The sequence below is a fragment of the Notolepis coatsorum genome (genome assembly GCF_963971535.1).
Source record: "Notolepis coatsorum genome assembly, chromosome: 13".
Taxonomy (NCBI): Eukaryota; Metazoa; Chordata; class Actinopteri; order Aulopiformes; family Paralepididae; genus Notolepis; species Notolepis coatsorum.
This window is the reverse complement of record NC_140177.1, coordinates 8,971,674-8,991,739: the sequence shown is the minus strand read 5'-3', so window position 1 is coordinate 8,991,739 and position 20,066 is coordinate 8,971,674. Positions and strand designations below refer to the sequence as shown.

Here is a 20,066-nt window from a genome sequence, read left to right as displayed (position 1 = left end):
TCTTCTCTTATGTAAACTATATGATCATAAAAATACTGTGTATAATTGTGTCCATGACTAAAGTAACTGGCATTATGCCTTAAAGAGAACATATGTGTAAATAAACCCAATCCCAGAGAGAAAGAGGTATACGGATTATATTATATTATAAGAAAAGATGGCGCCGCTATGCCCGGTCGCCTGTCTGTTCGCTCCGTCGAGATTGTGCTTACTTTTGTTAATATTTATAGTTTTAAGAGTTTTGTCTGTACCAACAGTAGGTGCATTTAATGTGTATGACATCGGATTACGGGAAACTTACCGATTGGATTACTCCCTGGATCAGCTTTCCGAACCGCAGCAATGGCCTGTGGAGATTCTCAGAACAATGGGACCAGATCCTGACCCCAGGAACAAAGGAACCACCAGGCGGCGAGGGAAGAGAGCTGGGATCCGTAACAGGCTGAGATCCAGACGACACCGAACGGCGAACGCCACTACCCAGTATATTGCTAGCCAATGTACAATCAATTGACAATAAACTGGATGACATCCGAGCAAGGATTCAACACCAAAGAGACGTTAGAGACTGTAACGTTCTCTGCTTCATTGAAACGTGGTTGGCGCCGGACGTCCCAGACCACGCCATACAACCGGCCGAACACTTCTTCATCCACCGCAAGGACAGATCAGCATTGTCCGGCAAACAACGTGGAGGAGGTATTGCCTTCATGTTTAACAACAATTGGAGCGATCCAGCTAACGTGAAGGAATTATCGAACCACTGCTGCCCAGACCTGGAATATATAACCATCAAGTGTCGTCCTTTCTTCCTCCCGAGGGAGTTAACGGCGATCATCCTTGTAGGAGTGTATATTCCACCGCAAGCCAGCAATAGTGCCGCGCTCTCCAGGCTTCACGACGAGGTAAACAAACTCCAGGCAGCGAACGTTAACGCCGCCATCATAGTGGTGGGGGATTTCAATAGCGCCAATCTGAGAAAGGTATTACCTGACTTCTATCAGCATGTGACTTGTAACACCAGAGGCGGTAACATCCTAGATCACTGTTACACGCAATTCAAAGGTGGATACAAGGCTCAGTCTGCTAGTGGCTTTGGTAAATCAGATCACGCGTCCATTTTCCTCTCACCAAAGTACAAACAAAGAATCAAAAGCACTCCCGTAGTCTCGCGAGAGGTGCAGAAATGGGATTTGACGTCAGAGGAGACGCTACAGGCTGCGTTTGACTGCACAGACTGGAGCGTGTTCCGCGACACCGATAACATTCATGTCTACACGGAGACAGTGCTGGACTATGTTCGTACTATGGTGGAAGAAACAATCCCCACTACCAAAATGAGAGTTTACCCAAATCAAAAACCCTGGGTAGACAAATCCGTCCGTGAAGCTCTGAGAGCGCGCACCAAAGCATACAACGACGGCCTAGTGGCAGGCAACATGAATGACCACAAGGTGGCGCGATACAACGTAAGGAGGACAGTGACAGAGGCCAAACGACGCTACAAGGATAAAATTGAACTCCAATTTGAACAGGCTGACTCTAGAGCTATGTGGCAGGGGCTCAAAACGATGACAGACTACAAAGGCGCCTCCCTCAAACTGAACAGTGACATCTCCTTAGCAAATTACCTCAATACCTTCTATGCGAGGTTTGATGCTGGTAATAACAACACCAGCCCACAAGCCACGGCAATGGGGGGGGGGGGTCGGCTGCTGATGGAGACGCAGTGTTCAGGGTAACAGAGCATGAGGTGAGGCGGACCTTTAAAAAAGTGAATATCAGGAAGGCAGCAGGTCCGGACGGCATCCCCGGCCGCGTCCTAAAAGTCTGTGCCGACCAACTGGCCCCAGTATTCACTGACATATTTAACCTGTCCTTAGAACAGGCTGTCATCCCCACCTGTCTGAAGAAGTCCACCATTATCCCTGTACCTAAAGAATCTACGCCTGCTTGCCTCAATGACTACCGCCCTGTAGCTCTCACATCCATAGCCATGAAGTGCTTTGAGAAGCTAGTAAAGGGCTACATCTGCTCCTCCCTCCCCATCAACATGGACCCCCTGCAATTTGCATACCGCCCCAACAGGTCCACGGAGGACGCCATAGCCCATGTGCTGCACACAGCAGCATCACACCTGGACAAGAGGCAGGGGAACTATGTGAGAATGCTATTCATCGACTACAGCTCGGCATTCAATACCATAGTCCCCTCCATACTCAGCCAAGCTCAGGGACCTGGGCTTGAACTATGACCTCTGCCAGTGGGTCTTGGACTTCCTGACTGGCAGACCCCAGGTGGTGAGAGCAGGCAACTGCACCTCCTCATCCATCACCCTCAACATAGGGGCCCCCCAGGGCTGTGTTCTGAGTCCCCTCCTCTACTCCCTGTACACACACGACTGTGTGGCTCAGCGGAGTAGCAATACAATCATCAAATTTGCTGACGACACAGTGGTGGTGGGCCTGATCTCTGCCAACGACGAGAGGGCCTACCTGGAAGAGGTCAAGGTCCTGGCGGGATGGTGCCAGGAAAACAGCCTCTCCCTGAACGTCAGCAAAACAAAGGAGATGATTGTGGACTTCAGGAGGTCGGGGGTCAAGGACTACAGCCCCCTCAGCATCGACGGGGCACCGGTTGAGAGAGTCAACAGCTTTAAGTACCTCGGAGCCTACATATCCGAGGACTTGACATGGACCACACACATTGACAGTGTTGTGAAGAAGGCACGACAACGCCTCTACTTCCTCAGGCGCCTAAGGAAGTTCCAAGTCAGTCAGAATATCGTTAAGAACTTCTACTCATGTACAATAGAGAGCATCTTGACTGGCAACATCACCTCCTGGTTTGGGAATAGCACTGCACAAGACCGAAGCAGACTACAAAGAGTGACACGTTCAGCCGAACGCACAATTGGAGGGGGGCTCCCCACCCTCCAGAACATTTACAACAAGCGTTGCAAGGGCAAGGCTAAGAGAATCATTAAAGACTCCAGTCACCCGAACAACTGCCTCTTTGAACTGCTGCGGTCAGGCAAGCGATACCGGAGTCTCAAGGCGAGCACAGAAAGACTCAGAAGAAGCTTCTATCCCCAGGCCATCAGGCTGCTAAACGAACAATGAACACTACACAACAACAACCACCAAACGCACATAGCACACACATCCACACGCACACACTCACTTTAAACAAACACACTGTAGCACCCACTCCACACACTTTATAGCACACACCCACTTTAAACAAACACACTGTAGCACCCACTCCCCACACTTTATATTTATTGATGAAGGATTGCACTACAACTCGTACACCTTACTGTAAATTGTACCTAAATTGTACCTCATCCCATTTCTGCTTTGCACTATATAGTACTGTACATTAGTACACTGCATAGTATTGTATATTATATGGTAACTCAGAACATTGTACATATGTCTATACCGAACACTGTGACCTCATTTTCTTCTTCTAAATTACATGCTATACTATGTTATTTGATACTATCTTGTCTAGCACAGTCTCTGGAGCGTAACAGTAAGAAGCATTTTGTATGAAAGTATTCTGTACTTCTGTATGACAACTATTAAAGAAACTTGAAACTATACGGATATATGTTTTATTGCATTTGTGTAGGTTCCCACTCTCAGAAACCCTTTTCCAGGACTTCTTGACAATCCAGGACAGCACTTGTTTACAAATGGTCATATAATTTACCGACAGACCTAGTATCCACACATTTACTTTTTACAGCACTTTAACCCTTTCACTTTCACACGACAGCCGGTTAACCCTTTCACTGTGACAATACAGAAGGTTAACCTTCTGTCGTGTGGCAGTGAAAGGGTTAAAAACGAGGACAATAAGCATCAGCTTGTGCGCATGCGGTTTGGGAACACCTACTAGATGACTAGGGATGGGCAAAGAAAATGGATACCGATTTATATTGATTGAAAGTATCAATGTTTTAAATAAATAAAATATACAGAGGATATTCTGTATATTCTGTCTATATATTTGTATTGCAGATGGTAACATAGTTTTCCGTTGGCGACAATTAGAATAGATTATATTAGATTAAAATGTATTGTGTCATTATACAGTACAAGTACAGTACAACAAAAAGAAGTTTGGCATCCAACCAGAGTGTATATTACTATTGCACTTTACTGTTACATTTTCAATGTAGGCCTACAGGTGATTAAACTGGGTATAAAATATATAAATTAGTACTAATGAGTAATAGTGCTAAATCAGGGACGATACGAGTACCTTCATCAACTATGCCCCAAAACTATGGAACAAACTGCCCCAAAAAACATCAGGAAAGCCAACTCGCTAGACATCTTCTAAAGACAGCTTAAAACCTATCTCTTTGCTCAGGCATTTAAATGAAACAGCAGGGATATCCTGACACAAATTGTACTTTACCTGCACTTGTCTTACCCTGCCTACTTTTATACACTTCCTATCAAATTCACGTGTCGGTTCTATGCTAATTTTATCTCACTGCACACTTCTTACTGATGCACTGCTCTGTTGTATGTTAAATACCCTGTTGTATGTTAAATACCCTGTTGTAGGTCCGTTCTATTTGATTATTTTTAGCCTATTTTTTAACTGAATCAAACCGCACTTTTTTTTACTCTGTCTATTCTATTTTTATTATTGTATTACTGAATGAAACTGTAAACAGATTATTGGGATGCTAGATCCTAATGTGAAACACTGTGATTTACCTCACCTTGCTACCTCTCTATCTTATTTTTCTCTTGTCCATTTATTTTGTTTGCTTTCTAATTTAAAATACAGTTTGAAACCGTCTGTACACAGTAGGCTATGTGTGCTAGCAGAGCTAGACTCCAGTCACGAGTCACGGTGCACATGTGCGGTGGTTTGTCCACCAAAAAAGCGCCAAAAGATAGAAAAGAAACTAGCAGAGCCAGAACTGTTCAACTCCCCTGGAGCCACAGCCAGCAGAGAAGCCGGTTTACTTTCAAACCAGCTGCAGCCTGAGAACTGGAGTGTGAGGGGATGTAACACTAAATATGGCGGCAACGACAAAGAATTGCTGCAAAATAAACATACATCTGTTGTTTAAAACAATTAAATTTTTTTTTCTTTTTTTTTACTCGAATGATATGATAACATTATCATATCGTTATTGCGATATGATTTTTTGCCATATCGCCCAGCCCTAATGAAAAGCGCTATACAAATAAAGTTATTATTATTATTACTACCCAGAGCGTGGGGGATGAGGTGGAGGAAGGCGTCTCCCAGAAGTCCTCCGGAGGCGAAGCTGAGCAACACCTTCAGCAGGTTGGACTGGACCGGGATGAGGAAACGTCACTATGAATTAGAAGTACGATGGTGTCAGACAGCAGCACGCCTGTTCTAGGAGGGTTGATGGTGTCAGACAGCAGCACGAGCACTCATTCAAGGGTACTACGACTATGCTTGCACCTCATGGTACCAAAGCACCTCAAAGGCGCTAAAAACTAAATTACAAACATCTCAAAACAAACTGGTCAGACTACTGCTTGACCTTACCCCTAGAACCCACCTCACCCCTGCCCACTTTGACAACCTAGGATGGCTTAGAGTAGACGACAGAGTACAGCAACTTGCAATGGGCCTGGTCTACAAGATACACTACACGACCAAGGTACCCATGTACATGTCAAAATACTTCCCAAAGGTCAGTGAATACCATGATCACAACACCAGAGGGAGCTCCACAAATCATGTTAAACCCAGATTCGGCTCAAACAAGGGACTAAACACGTTTCGCAATTATGCCACATCAATGTGGAACGCCCAACCTAAAGCTGTAAAGGAATGTGAATCACTACCCACTTTCAAAACCACTCTCAAGGAACACCTACGGGAGACTGCAATTCGAAACTGGCCCCTGTAAATGTCCTAACCCAACCCCCTCCAATGTACAGTAAATGACCAAGTATGGTCTTGTCAATATTCCAATGTACAGTTTTGCTTGTTCAGTTGTACAGTGTCCCCCACCCCCCCCCCCCCCCCCCCTACCCAACCTCCTCCAATGCTCCGTGGTGCATTTTTACCTGAGGACCGTGGCCGTGGCAACCGCCTTCACCATGGGAGTGGGCGTGGCCGTGATGATGGTGGCCGTGGTCGCCATGGGAATGGCTGTGAGCGACAGCAAGCAGCAACACTGCAGACGTGAGCAGCAGACGTACATGGGTCATCTCGGCCCCTGTGAGGGAGAGAGAGAGGGAGAGACTGTTGAGGAATAAAGAAACACAAACATTGTATGGTTGGTGGGTTAACAACCTCTTGAGCCCGGAGCCCTATTTTCTGAAAATCCGCCTAAAAATACATACCTAAGTAAATGGAAGATTGCTCCACTTGGGTTAGGGTTGATTGTTTCAAATCTACATATAGATGGGCTCAGTGGGTCTGCCTCGTTAGACTGTAGGTAATGATATAACAGTACTGCCTCATTAGACTGTAGGTAATGATATAACAGTACTGCCTCGTTAGACTGTAGGTAATGATATAACAGTACTGCCTCATTAGACTGTAGGTAATGATATAACAGTACTGCCTCGTTAGACTGTAGGTAATGATATAACAGTACTGCCTCGTTAGACTGTAGGTAATGATATAACAGTACTGCCTCGTTAGACTGTAGGTGGCGTTTTCCCTTCAAATGAGCAAGAAATTTAGTCTTAGATGATGGTGGAGAGCAGAGTGTGGAAACAAACTGGCTGGATTTAATATTGAAATGTGTTTTTACGTTAGAGCCAGGTGGCACGGATTATACATACAGTGAGTCATTGTCTCTACCATTTGATGAAACGTCAATACTCGAATGAATGAATGAAAACTTTATTAACAGATTTCAGAATGGGTACAATACAGTACGGCTCAATACACACAATTATTAAGGGGATGCAGACCAGAGAAAGACTTTTGTCTTGTTTACATCAAGACAAACACCATTTTGCCCTTGCTTTTTCCAGCTGGGACTTTTCATTCAAACAGCAAGGAATTTTTTACACAGACTTGTGGGTCCAAGCAGTACGCTACATAATTAACATTATTAACATGTGTGTGTTTCGTACGAGGTCTGTGCTGTGCATAGATTCTCATAATATACCTGCATATAATCCTTCTATATACCTACACCTGCATATAACCCATAACTCTGTATGATAGCATGTGCAATAATGCTGTTTAGACCATATATATATTTATTCTTACTGTAATTATATCTATTCACATAATATGTATACCTGCATATAACCCTTTTGACATAACTGTAGATTCTATATCTGTACATATCCCTTACCTACTCTTACTAGTTACACTGCTGGTCAGTATGACATACAGGTATAAAGACACTATGGTAGTATCACTGTACATATTAATACTACAACTCTGTACATACTTCTGATTAGCACTATTACTCAGTAGTACTCATTTATTGTGTAACCTTTATTTACCCAGGGTAGGTTCGCTGAGCTGGTGCTCTTTGTCAGGAACGCCCTGCTTCACACTCACACCTCTGGTTGGTGCCAAACTGCCAAACTTATTTTCATTGTAATGTACTTGTGCTGTATAATGACATAATACATTATTTTGAATGTAATGTAATGTAATCTAATGTATCATTCATTCCTCTAAGTGTAAGTCTTTCTCTGGTTTCTCTGGTCTGAGCCGTACTGTACTGTATCGTAACCATTCTGTAATCTGTTAATAAAGTTTGCAATCAATCAATCAAAGGGAAGAAACTGTACATTGGGGGGGGGGGGGGCAGGATATGATCTGGTTCTCTAGTTTCGGCTGACGTGACGTAGCTAACGTTAACTTATTGACCAGATATGCCTGTACATATATATATATATATATATATATATATATAAAAATATAGTTGTGTATGGTAGGGTGACCAAACGTCCTCTTTTGCCCAGACATGTCCACTTTAGGTATCTTGAGGCAGAGTGTCCTCTTTTTTGGAATCAGCACTTTGATGGAGTTAGCATCTTTAGCTCGCTGGCTAACGTTAGCTCGCTAACAACAACTCGCTCACAACAACAACAGCAACAAGGTGTTAACTAGGTCCTGCTGAACACAGATGGTCGGCGTCGGTGCTCACCTGGTGTGAGCTGTGTTGCTCCTGCTGCAGGGTTCAGTAGATGTGTGTGATGTGCAGTTAGAGCAGCAGGTCGCAGTCTGTCTGTCTGTCTGTCTGTCTGTCTGTCTGTCTGTGTTGCTGCTGCTCAGAGACGTGGCGTCGAGTGGTGGAAACCTCGCGAGATCTCGTTCCTTTCCTCCGTGAAGCCGCGACACATATCGTAATATCGCAAGAGGTGTGTAACAAGTTTGAAAGATCTTTCTGAAAACAAAAAGCCGGATACATGACGTCATGATGATGATTGATAACTTTATTAACAGATTGTAAACTGGGTACAATACAGTACGGCTCAATACACACAATTGTTAAGGGGATGCAGACCAGAGAAAGACTTTCGTTTTGTTTACATCAGGGTCCCCCATTTTCAATTCATAGTGACATATATGACAAGACATATGCTACATCTATACATTTATGACATACAGATATACAGTACTGTTTACCAGAGATCCTGTAATGATAGGTGCTATCATAGCTGCTACCACTAAGTGGCAGTATAACATCATGTAAGCTGTTACTATGGTTACTGGTAGGGCTATATAATTAGGGCACCTGTGTACAACCTGCAGACAATAAACAGCTGGCTGAAGCATAAAGATCTAACTGTCTGTCTGGTTGATAGTAGACTACAATCTTTTTTTTTTTTCAAAACTTTGTTTATTGAAGTTTTTTCATTGCAATATGAGATCATCACAAGGTCAAATTGTACACATATATGCCAGACGTATTGCACATATCTACATATAAGTAGTCAAAATATAGGTCTGTTAAATGTAGACAATATACATATTGCACAAAGGTACATATAGTTAGTCAAAATATAGGTCTGTTGGATAAACAATATACCTATTGCACAAAACTATGTATAAATAAACAAAATATAGGTCTGTTGAATGTAAATAATATACATGTTGCACATGGCTACGTATAAGTAGTCAAAGTATAGGTCTGTTGAATATATAGACTAAAAAATAGTACACCACAAAATAAATATAGATATTGTTTCGGACATAGTCAATTAAACAGATATGTACACTCAGGACAAGCACTGTACAGCAGGAATAGAGGAATGGAACAAATTTTTTTTTAAATGAGAAGGTAGACATCGGTTACATTTGCACAAGTAGATAGGTCACTCGACTGGACTGTGCTAGGTTAGGAGTGAGCATTATTTATGGGGGGTCGATTGAGCCTTGTTCCCCAACATAGGTAAAGAAACGGCCCCATGTTTTATAAAATCTAGCTGTAGAACCCCTTATGACACACCTTATTTTCTCCATCTTAAGGAAGTGCAAAATATCCCTGAGCCACATAGAGTGAGATGGAGGAGTGGGTGACTTCCAATGCAGTAAAATGAGACGTCTAGCCAGGAGAGTAACAAATGCCACCAGGTCAGCTTTATATCGTGGCAGAGACAGAGTAGTAGGGGAGATAGAGACACCAAAGCAAGCAGTTATGGCTGTCGGGCTGATTGGGATCTCAATACTATTTGAGATAGTTTCAAATATTTCAGACCAAAAGTTATGCAGGGAAGGGCAGGACCAAAACATGTGACTATGTGTAGCAGGGGCACGGTGGCATCTGTCACAGGTGGGATCAATGTTGCCATAGATCTTGGCTAGCCTGACTTTAGTAAAGTGTGAACGGTGAACAATTTTACATTGGATCAGTCCGTGCCTGGCACAAATTGAAGAGGAGTGGACCCGGTGTAGAATATCCTCCCACAGGTTTTCTGTGATGTCCTCACCCAGGTCCTCCTCCCATCTCCTCCTGATCTTTTCTAATGAGGTAGGACGCAGTGAGGAAATCAAGCCATACAGGACAGATATAATACCCTTTGTGACCAGTGTAGGCTTTAGTAAAGTGTCAATAGGAGTGGCTTCTGGGAGTTTGGGGAACTGTGGGTTGATATTACGTACAAAACTGCGGACTTGCAAGTATCTGAAGAAATGTGACCTCGAAAGAGAGAACTTGTCAGACAGTTGTTCAAATGATGCAAAAATATTTTCTATATATAAATCACTGAACGTTCTAATACCAAGAGGGGACCAGGAGAGAAAAGCTCTATCCATCACAGAGGGGGGGAAAACAGGGTTAGCTGTAATTGGAGCTAGTAAAGAAAAAGATTGTAAACCAAAATGTCGTCTGAACTGGTTCCATATCCTGAGTGTTGATTTGACAATGATATTTTTAGAGTAGGGAGAGGTGGGAAAAGGTAGAGGTGCGTGAGCCAGAGCAGCCAGTGAGGCAGGGCTGGAAGAAGAGGATTCCAAAAGCAACCATACAGGGGATGAAGGTGTGTCTTCAAACCTTGCCCAATGTTGTAGTGCTCTAAAGTTGGCTGCCCAATAATAGAATTTAAAATTGGGCAGAGCCATCCCTCCCAGAGGCTTTGGTCTTTGTAGGAGGGCTTTACCGAGCCTAGGGACTCTCCTATTCCAGATGAACTGCGACACCAAACTGTCAATTTTCTGGAAGAATGCTTGTGTGAGAAAGATGGGTAAACATTGAAAAAGGTATGAGAATTTTGGCAGGGAGTTCATTTTAACTGAGTTGACTCGTGCCGTTAAGGACAGGGGTAATAGCGACCATCGTTCAAAGTCTTTATGCAGTTTGCTTAACAAAGGGGAGAAGTTAGATTTAAATAAATCCTTAAATTTGTCTGTGAAACGAATGCCAAGATATGTGAAGCCAAGTGGGGAAATTTTAAAGGGTAAAGTATGTAAGGGGTAATTTCGACCTTCAGCATTCAGAGGGAATAGCTCACTTTTATCTAAGTTTAGTTTATATCCTGATATTGCACCGAATGAACTGAAAACATCAAGGGCAGCTGGAATAGAGACAGAGAGATTCGATACATATAAAAGCAAGTCATCCGCATAAAGTGAAGTCTTCTGTTCGATGCCAAACCTATGAATACCAGTTATGTTAGGATTTGATCTGAGAGCAATGGCCAATGGTTCTATTGCGATATTAAATAATAAGGGACTCAAATTGCAGCCTTGCCGAGTAGAGCGAAAGAGAGGGAAATATTCAGAATGTGTGTTGTTGGTTCTGACTGAGGCTATAGGGGAGGTATAAAGCAGTTTCACCCAAGTGATAAATGTTTTACCCAAGCCAAATCTCTCCATGGTGTAGAATAGGTAGCTCCACTCCACCCGGTCAAAAGCCTTCTCGGCATCTAGTGAGATCACAGCTTCTGATATTGAGGAAGAAGAGGGATTATACATGATATTAAGAAGCCGTCTAGTGTTAAAAGAAGAGTACCGGTTTTTTATGAATCCAGTCTGATCTGGGGAAATAATAGAGGGTAGTACCGATTCTAAGCGCATAGATAGTAGTTTGGAAAGAAGCTTTAAATCCACGGATAGCAAACTTATAGGACGGTAGCTCCCACATAGGAGAGGGTCTCTGTTCTTCTTCAAGATTAAGGAAATTGTGGCCTGAGTGAGTGTATGGGGCAATTTAAAACAGCAGAAGGATTCATTGTACATATCAATAAGAAGTGGCGCCAATTTGCCAAAAAACTTCCTATAGAATTCAATTGGGTAACCATCGGGGCCTGGGCATTTACCTGCCTGCATGTTGTGAGCAGCCTCTTCAATCTCCTCTATTGTGATAGGCTCCTCCAGTTTCACCGCTGAGTCGGAGTCAACTTTAGGAATATCAAGAGAGTCAAAAAAGTTGCTAAAGGCAGACGGGTCAGTGGGTTGTTCTGCAGCATAGAGAGATGAGTAGAAGTTTTTAAATTGTTCATTAATTTCTTTGGGATCTGTAGTTCTGCCTGTTGAAGTTTGGATTTGTGGTATTTGATGCGAAGCTGATGCCTGTCTTAATTGATGAGCTAATAGTTTATTCGCCTTATCTCCGTGTTCATAGTAATTGTATCTGGATTTGAATAGTAATTTTTCGGTATGGGTGGTAGTCAGAGTATCGAATTCTGCTTGTAACAATAGGCGTTCCTTATATAAATCAGGTGATGGAGCGATAGAGTAAACGTTGTCAATCTGAGTGATCTGTTTGGTTAAATTATCTAATTTCTTCTTTCTGGCTCTAGTCTCATAAGTGCAGTAAGAAATAATTTCCCCCCTTAAGTATGCCTTCAGTGTCTCCCATAGTAAGGAAGCTGAGATCCCAGGCGTCTTATTGATATCCAAAAAAAAATCTATCTGATTGGAAATAAAAGTAACAAAATCTTCGTTCGATAACAAACTAGTATTCAGTCGCCAGGGTGGTCGGGTGTTATCACATCCCCTAATTTGCAGTTCCATTAGAACTGGAGAGTGGTCCGATATGACAATAGCATCATATGAGCAAGATAATACTGATGAGATGAGCCGATTGTCGATCAAGAAATAATCAATACGAGTGAAGGTGTGATGAACATGAGAAGAATGAGTATGCTCTGCTAGATGGGTTGTGAAAACGCCAAGGGTCTGAAAGTGAAAACTCTTCCATAAAAGATTGAATGGTTTTAGCAGAGCTTGAAAGTACTGCATTTCTGTTAGATGAGCGATCCAATGATGGATTAAGCCAGCAATTGAAGTCCCCTCCTAATATCAGATAATGTGTGGAGAGGTCAGGTATCGAAGAGAACACAGATCTAAAAAATGAGCTATTGTCCCAGTTAGGGCCGTAGATATTAAGCATAATCACTGGGGTGCCACAGAGCTTTCCAGTTACCAGCACAAATCTACCATTTGGGTCAGAGAGAACATCTGAGCAAATAAAATTTATTGATTTGTGGATTAAAATTGCCACACCTCTAGCTCTGCTCTGAAATGATGAGTGGTACACTTGGCCAACCCATCGTTTACGTAGTCTGGTATATGATGAAGATGCCCCAGTACTTTACTACGTTTGATTGGCTGATTTAAGCCCTTACAATTCCAACTAGTAAATTTGACCACTCCTCCAATCTGCTGTGAGGTTTTAGGTTGAGTCATAGACTGGTGTTGAGTGTACAATGAGTAACATCGAAAAGTATGTCCTAATAGTATTTTTTTTGTGCAGTGGCCAAGTCATAGAAAAAGCAACAACAGTATAAACATCGCACAAAAAGAACTGTAAATGTAAACAAACCCTTCCCTCCCCCCTCCCCCTCCCTCCCATGCTGATGCGTCTCCTCAAATTGGACGCGCGCATAACCCACTATTACTAACTCTAAAGATAAACACCACCCCTTCCGTGGTTAAGTGACAAATGTTAATATTGTGAAATATCGTAGTCCCAAAATGAAATAGTCTGTATATGCTCAGTCATATGGACATGAATTATGAACTTGCCGTTCAGCTGATGGTTACAGTCTGGGGAACCGCTTTTCTGAGTTTAGTGTTTATGAAAGTCGAGGCGGCGGCCGGGTCTTCAAACGTGTGCGTTGAACCACTCGGCAGAGTGATTTTCAGAACCGCAGGAAACATCAGCCCAAACTTGATACCAGGACAGGCATGGAGTTCACGTTTCACTCCTCCAAACGCAGCTCTCTTCTTGGAAACAGCGCCGGTGTAATCAGGGAAAATAGAGAGCCTTTTGCCTTGGAAGAGTAGAGGGGTGTCACGGGAGGTCGCGCTGGCCCGACGTAGGATTTCGTTCCGGAGATGAAAGAAGTGGACCCTGATGATGAGCGGACGAGGCGTCTCCCCCTCTTTGGGTTTAGCCCGCAAAGTGCGATGGGCTCTGTCGAGTAGGGGCTCATCATCCAGGCCCAGTAGGTTCTTGAGTAGGCGGCCGATGAATTCCGTTGGCCGCGGACCCTCCGAGCCCTCAGGTATCCCCACGAGTCGAAGGTTGTTCCTCCTCGATCTCCCCTCTAGGTCCTCACATTTGTCGGTTAGTAATTTCACCTGTGACGTGAGCTCCTTAACAGTGGAGTCAAGCGAGGAGAGCTGGTCACTGTGGTCGCTCGTCACACGTTCCAACTCGCAGATAGTTTGCCCGTGTTCATTTATTTTCAGCAGCAATGGTTCAGTAATATTCACCAGCTCCGTGCGCACTGCAAGGATTTCAGCTCTCAGGTTAGTTGCCGATGAGTCAATTCTGCCACAAATATCTTCCTTCAGCGAGTTCAGCATTGATTGTAAGGCCCCTAGATCAAAGGCGCTGCCGCTGGTCATGTTAGCAGCTGGCGCGTGCGGTGGGGGTGGCCCGGGTGGCTGATCAAAGATTGTTTGTTGTCCTGCACGCGTCGTCCTTAATTTGGGTTTAACAGGACCCATGGACGATTTAAAGTGTCGAAAAGTCTGCCTGACTGGTAGATGAACATACGTTGTCCAGTGTCCAAAGTCCAAAAAGAAAAAAAGTAGTTAAAGGACTATTTATAATTGAAGTTTGTCACAAACCGGCGGAGCGGCGAAAAGCACGTCTTACATGCTCGGTGTCCCTGCCTCAGTAGACTACAATCTTTACAGTTGTTACTGTACAAATATACCTTTACATATACGTATATTGAAGAGAAATAAACAACAGATTCAAAATATTAGACAGCATATTTAGACAGAAAATAAGAGAGACTCTGCAATGCCATGGAAACAATCAAATAAATAATTGTACTTACTGATGTTGCGGTGTCAAAAGTCTGATATATGTTATCAGAAGCAAGTTTGGATCCAGATGGTTTTAGTATAAAGTCTTGTTCCAGTAGAGAATGTGTTCTGCCACAGAGAGGGGTTCAAGTCAACCAGCAGACTATCCAGTGTTTCTGGTTGAATGAGTAGTTCAGTCTGGAAAACAGCCTGTTCTTATACAACTGAGCCAATAGTTGAGCAGTTAGCTGCTTTGAACTGATTGGCCAATCAGAATAGACACCCCATGGTTTCAGGTTTCAGGTTTTTATTTAGACTCCACAACATATACAGATCATTACTCCAGCATACATTGCTGTCAAGGATAGTAACGTAAAAGCCTCTTGACTTAAAACACAAGGTGATAGGTCCTCTTATAATCATCTTGGAAGACAACTATTATGATACACTTTGTAAAATCACTATGTATGTATGCAGTATTACACCTGCATATATTTTTGTTTTATTTGTACTTATTGTACTTTCATTATTTCAATATTCTCTCCCTTACAAGATACTGGATGATCAGAATGTTGCTCAAATCCTTAAATATTGACATATTTCAGGTTCAGGTTCAAACACAATCCTCAGTGGGACTTTTAATTTAAGTGTCTTTAGTATTCATTTGTTTTATTCCATGGTTTTTAATAAATTGAGTCTGACATTACTTACATTACTGACCATCCAGTTGGCTGGTGAATGAAAAGATTATGGCATCAGATTACAAAAAAAGGAATTTGTCAGACCAAGATAGTGTCTAACAGGGAGTAATCTGGTTAGAGATTTAATTTCAAGATGCATGAAACATAACTGGTTTATTTGATCAAATGTTGACGTGATGTATTTAAATTTGATATTGATAAATTTATTTCCAACATTGGATCAGCATTCCCAGGCCTACCGAACACAGGAATAATCTGTTTCCTATATAATGCGGCTATGTTCCATTTCAACCCAATACTGACCAATGGGAAATATTAACATTTATTTGTATCAAATAAGCACCAATCCCCACATTGCCTGTGTTCAAATCCATTGATTTAAATTCACTTCAATTTGAAGTTACCATCATGGAATCACCTGAAAGTCTTGATGCTGCTGCTATTGCAAACTATGTGGACACTCTGCTCCAAAGACTCTGTAATGAAGCATGTGGCAATACAGGAGGAGGATGTTTAGGGTTACCACATGTCTCATTAAATACAGAATTGTCCGTCTTTGACAATTAAATCTTGAGTTCCGTTTAGAATCAATACAGGACGTGATATGTTCCCTATTGTCATCCCACCCGGGGATGAGGGTCAGAGCCAATCAGAGGCAGAGTCGGGGCGCGGCACCGAGCATTGGAAGGAAAGGATGGCAGACTGTCATGTAAATTGGGGCGTAACGTTAAGCTATTGCCCATCAGAGGTATTTGGGTAGCTTTTCAGTGAGAACAATGCTACCACCATTTCAGCCTGGTTTGGTTTCAGTGCCATTAAACCATCTGTAGGGGGCTCCAGTCTGCTCCCATTGACTTTTCAATTGCAAATAAATTAAGAGGAGTGTATCCCACTGCTATACAAATGATCATTACGTTATGCCCGGGCCATTGGCTCTAGTATGTCATCAGTATTGTTGTGTTTTTATAAGGAAATACATGTGATTGAACATGTCCCCATCAATCATCTCAACTAGGGATGCCCCGATCGTTATCGGCCGATATGCGATCTGTGAATTCCGATAATGAGTCATATTCGCCGATCGCGGAAACCGATCAAGCGAAGCTCTCACTCGCTGTCTGTCTCAGACACACACGACCTGCAAACTGCCGCTGCTCCTCCTCCCTAGCCCCGCCCACACCCGTGTAGAGTTTGTAAACACTGAGGACTGAGAGGAGGCTCCTCTGCTCGAGTCTGTAGTGCATTCGACCTGAGCTAACATTAGCTACCTAGCTATTGTTACCGTTTAAACAAAATTACCCAGTCAACTATTCACGTTTAGTAGGCATTGTCTAACGGTATTTAGCCGGCTAGCTACTGATAGCTCCTGATATCAACAAATGATCCAGCAAGTCTAGTAGTCCATGGTCATACCTCCATTAGCTTGCGTTAGCAGTAGCTACAGATAGCTCTTGATATCAATATCTTATAACATTGATTCAATGCGTATTCGAGCTGAGGGCTTGCTGAATGTGATATGACCAAAGCACAGTAACGTTACCAATAGGGTCCCGCTGCAGCACAGGATAATCCTTTTTGGAGCTGGAGGCTACTAGAGTACACACAGACAGTGGAGCTGTTTGCAGATAGCGAGCATTTTGACTTGTTGCGTGGTGGCGATGAAAACATCAATAATCTAATGGAATCTTTAACTTGTTCAACATAGTACTTACATCTTTTCATCCTAAATCTAGTAATACTGAGTTGAGACTTTTCAATGGAAGAACCAAGAACATATCATTAATCAATTGTGTAATTTTACATAATGAATAAATGTGAGGCTTAACAAGTCCTCCACCTGTCCTAGGAAGGCAGAGTGCATCTCATTCTGTAGTGACAAACCCTCTTCACCCTGAGACCTGAAGACATACAAACTTCTCTTAGGCATTTGGTGAAAATGGCCAATAGAGAATGTTAAATACTTAATCTAAAAATAACACTGACAGGACAGTATTGATGTAATACTTTTTTATTTGCATACAGTCATCAAATAGACAGAGGTAAAGCATGGTCCAACAAAAATAAATGGTGGAATAATAAGACTGGCCTCTGATAGCACATGGTCTGAAAAATACTGTACATTTGAACCATTTCCAGAGTGACTGAAGCCCTTCCCACATTGGTCACAGTGGTAGGGCCTCTCTCATGATAAGCATCATATTTTGAGTAACATAATGAAACCATTGTAAAATACATATTTTACATCTACAAGGCTTACAACTTGTGGGTATAAACTATTTCCATATTCAAATATGTGTTCTTACGGTTATTTGGCATAAAGGTCCACTATGGAGATTTGTTTTCATTTATAATAACACAAGAGAGAAGAAAAACAGCTGGGTAGCGCAGCGGACTAAGCGTTCATCTACCACGGCAGAGACTCTGGGATCGAATCCAGCTGTCAGCGGTACCTCTGGCTTGGTCAGTCGTCCCTACTAACACAATTGGCAGTGTTAGCGGGTAGGAAGCCGGTGGGGTATGTGTCCTGGCCATTGTAAACAGCGACTCCTACTGGTCGGTTGGGGTGCCTGTTCAGCAGGGAAGGGATCTGGGGGAGATAGTGTGATCCTCCCACGCGTTACACTCCCCCGGTGAGAGTCCTCGCTGTCAGGTGAAAAGAAGCGGCTGGCTGACTCCACATAAATTGGCATAACGACTCAATTGGGATGGGAGAAAAAAAAATTAAATAAAAGAAAAAATGGGAAAATGGGGAGAAGAGATTGATAAAAAAAAACAGTAAATGTATTTTGCAGGCTCTGCAAACAAAAAACACTTTCTCAGAAACTGCATAGTGCACCTTTAAAATAACATTTCAAATAAAAGAAATGTTCCTTTAAAAAAATGTAATCGAACTATTGACAAATCCAAAAAAATCAATGTTGGATATGTACATGCATTAACCTCTTGAAATGTGCATTACAAAATCATATGAAAGCTGCAATAATAATTTTCAGACAAGTAGAGGGCAGCAAGGAGCCATTGTAAACAAAGTATTGCCTCTTTCTCCCAAAGCAAAAGCCTCGTTTTGTCTCACTAAAGTGATCATTGTATCATGTATAAACATAACTAGAGAACAAAACAGAAAATACCAATTTCATGAATGGATTACTAGATTTCAAATAAAGTATATACAATGTTCTTTTATGCATTTCCTGGTTGTTTGACACCTGTATGAATACGCTGGTGATTTTTTAAGTTTCCAGAGTGAACAAAGCTCTTCCCACACTGGAACGGGATAGTGCTTCTCTCAAGAATGAATGTTCTGGTGTCTCTTTAAGTGTCCAGATGTACTGAAGCTCTTCCCACATTGGTCACATTGGCTTCTCTTCTGTATGAATACGCTGGTGTGTCTTTAAGCTGCCAGACTGACTGAAGCTCTTCTCACACTGGTCACAGTGGTACGGCTTCTCTCCTGTATGAGTACGCTGGTGTGTCTTTAAATGAGTAGACTGACTGAAGCTCTTCCCACACTTGTCACAGGGATAGAACTTCTCTCCTGTATGAATGTTCTGGTGCATCTTTAAGTTACCAACGTTTCTGAAGCTCTTCCCACACTGGTCACAGTGGTAGGGCTTCTCTCCTGTATGAATACGCTGGTGTCTCTTTAAGGTTCCAGAGCAACTGAAGTCTTCCCCACACTGGTCACAGTGGTAGGGCTTCTCTCCTGTATGAATACGCTGGTGTCTCTTTAAGGTTCCAGAGCAACTGAAGCCTTCCCCACACTGGTCACAGTGGTAGGGCTTCTCTCCTGTATGAATACGCTGGTGTTTCTTTAAGGCTCCAGACACTCTGAAGTCTTCCCCACACTGGTCACAGTGGTAGGGCTTCTCTCCTGTATGAATACGCTGGTGATTCTTTAAGTGTCCAGAGCGACTGAAGTCTTCCCCACATTGGTCACAGTGGTAGGGCTTCTCTCCTGTATGAATACGCTGGTGTATCTTTAAGTGGTTAGACAGACTGAAGCTCTTCCCACATTGGTCACAGTGGTAGGGCTTCTCTCCTGTATGAATACGCTGGTGTTTCTTTAAGTGTCCAGAATCTCTGAAGTCTTCCCCACACTGGTCACAGTGGTAGGGCTTCTCTCCTGTATGATTACGCTGGTGTGTCTTTAAGTTTCCAGACTGACTGAAGCTCTTCTCACACTGGTCACAGTGGTACGGCTTCTCTCCTGTATGAGTACGCTGGTGTGTCTTTAAGTGTCCAGAGCGACTGAAGTCTTCCCCACATTGGTCACAGTGGTAGGGCTTCTCTCCTGTATGAATACGCTGGTGTGTCTTTAAGTGTCCAGACTGATTGAAGTCTTCCCCACATTGGTCACAGTGGTAGGGCTTCTCTCCTGTATGAGTACGCTGGTGTGTCTTTAAGTGTCCAGAGCGACTGAAGTCTTCCCCACATTGGTCACAGTGGTAGGGCTTCTCTCCTGTATGAATACGCTGGTGTGTCTTTAAGTGTCCAGACTGATTGAAGTCTTCCCCACATTGGTCACAGTGGTAGGTCTTCTCTCCTGTATGAATACGCTGGTGTTTCTTTAAGTTTCCAGACTGACTGAAGCTCTTCTCACACTGGTCACAGTGGTATGGCTTCTCTCCTGTATGAGTACGCTGGTGTGTCTTTAAGTGTCCAGAGCGA

The 20,066-nt window shown here is 42.9% G+C and overlaps 2 protein-coding genes across 2 annotated transcripts in view; one reads left to right on the top strand and one right to left on the bottom strand.

The window, feature by feature from the left end:
* LOC311238890 (uncharacterized protein) overlaps window positions 1–9,950 on the top strand; it is a gene marked incomplete at its 3' end in the record, with an annotated part of 23,625 nt that extends 13,675 nt beyond the window's left edge. The window contains 2 exon segments of the mRNA XM_084327089.1: window positions 6,086–6,234; window positions 9,928–9,950. Coding sequence (XP_084183215.1) covers window positions 6,086–6,234; window positions 9,928–9,950 — 172 coding nt within the window.
* A 5,862-nt stretch (window positions 9,951–15,812) lies between these two features.
* LOC311238889 (uncharacterized protein) overlaps window positions 15,813–20,066 on the bottom strand; it is a gene marked incomplete at both ends in the record, with an annotated part of 75,730 nt that continues 71,476 nt past the window's right edge. Inside the window, 3 exons of the mRNA XM_084327088.1 lie at window positions 15,813–15,874; window positions 19,450–19,597; window positions 19,952–20,038. Coding sequence (XP_084183214.1) covers window positions 15,813–15,874; window positions 19,450–19,597; window positions 19,952–20,038 — 297 coding nt within the window. The remainder of the gene's footprint in view (window positions 15,875–19,449; window positions 19,598–19,951; window positions 20,039–20,066) is intronic.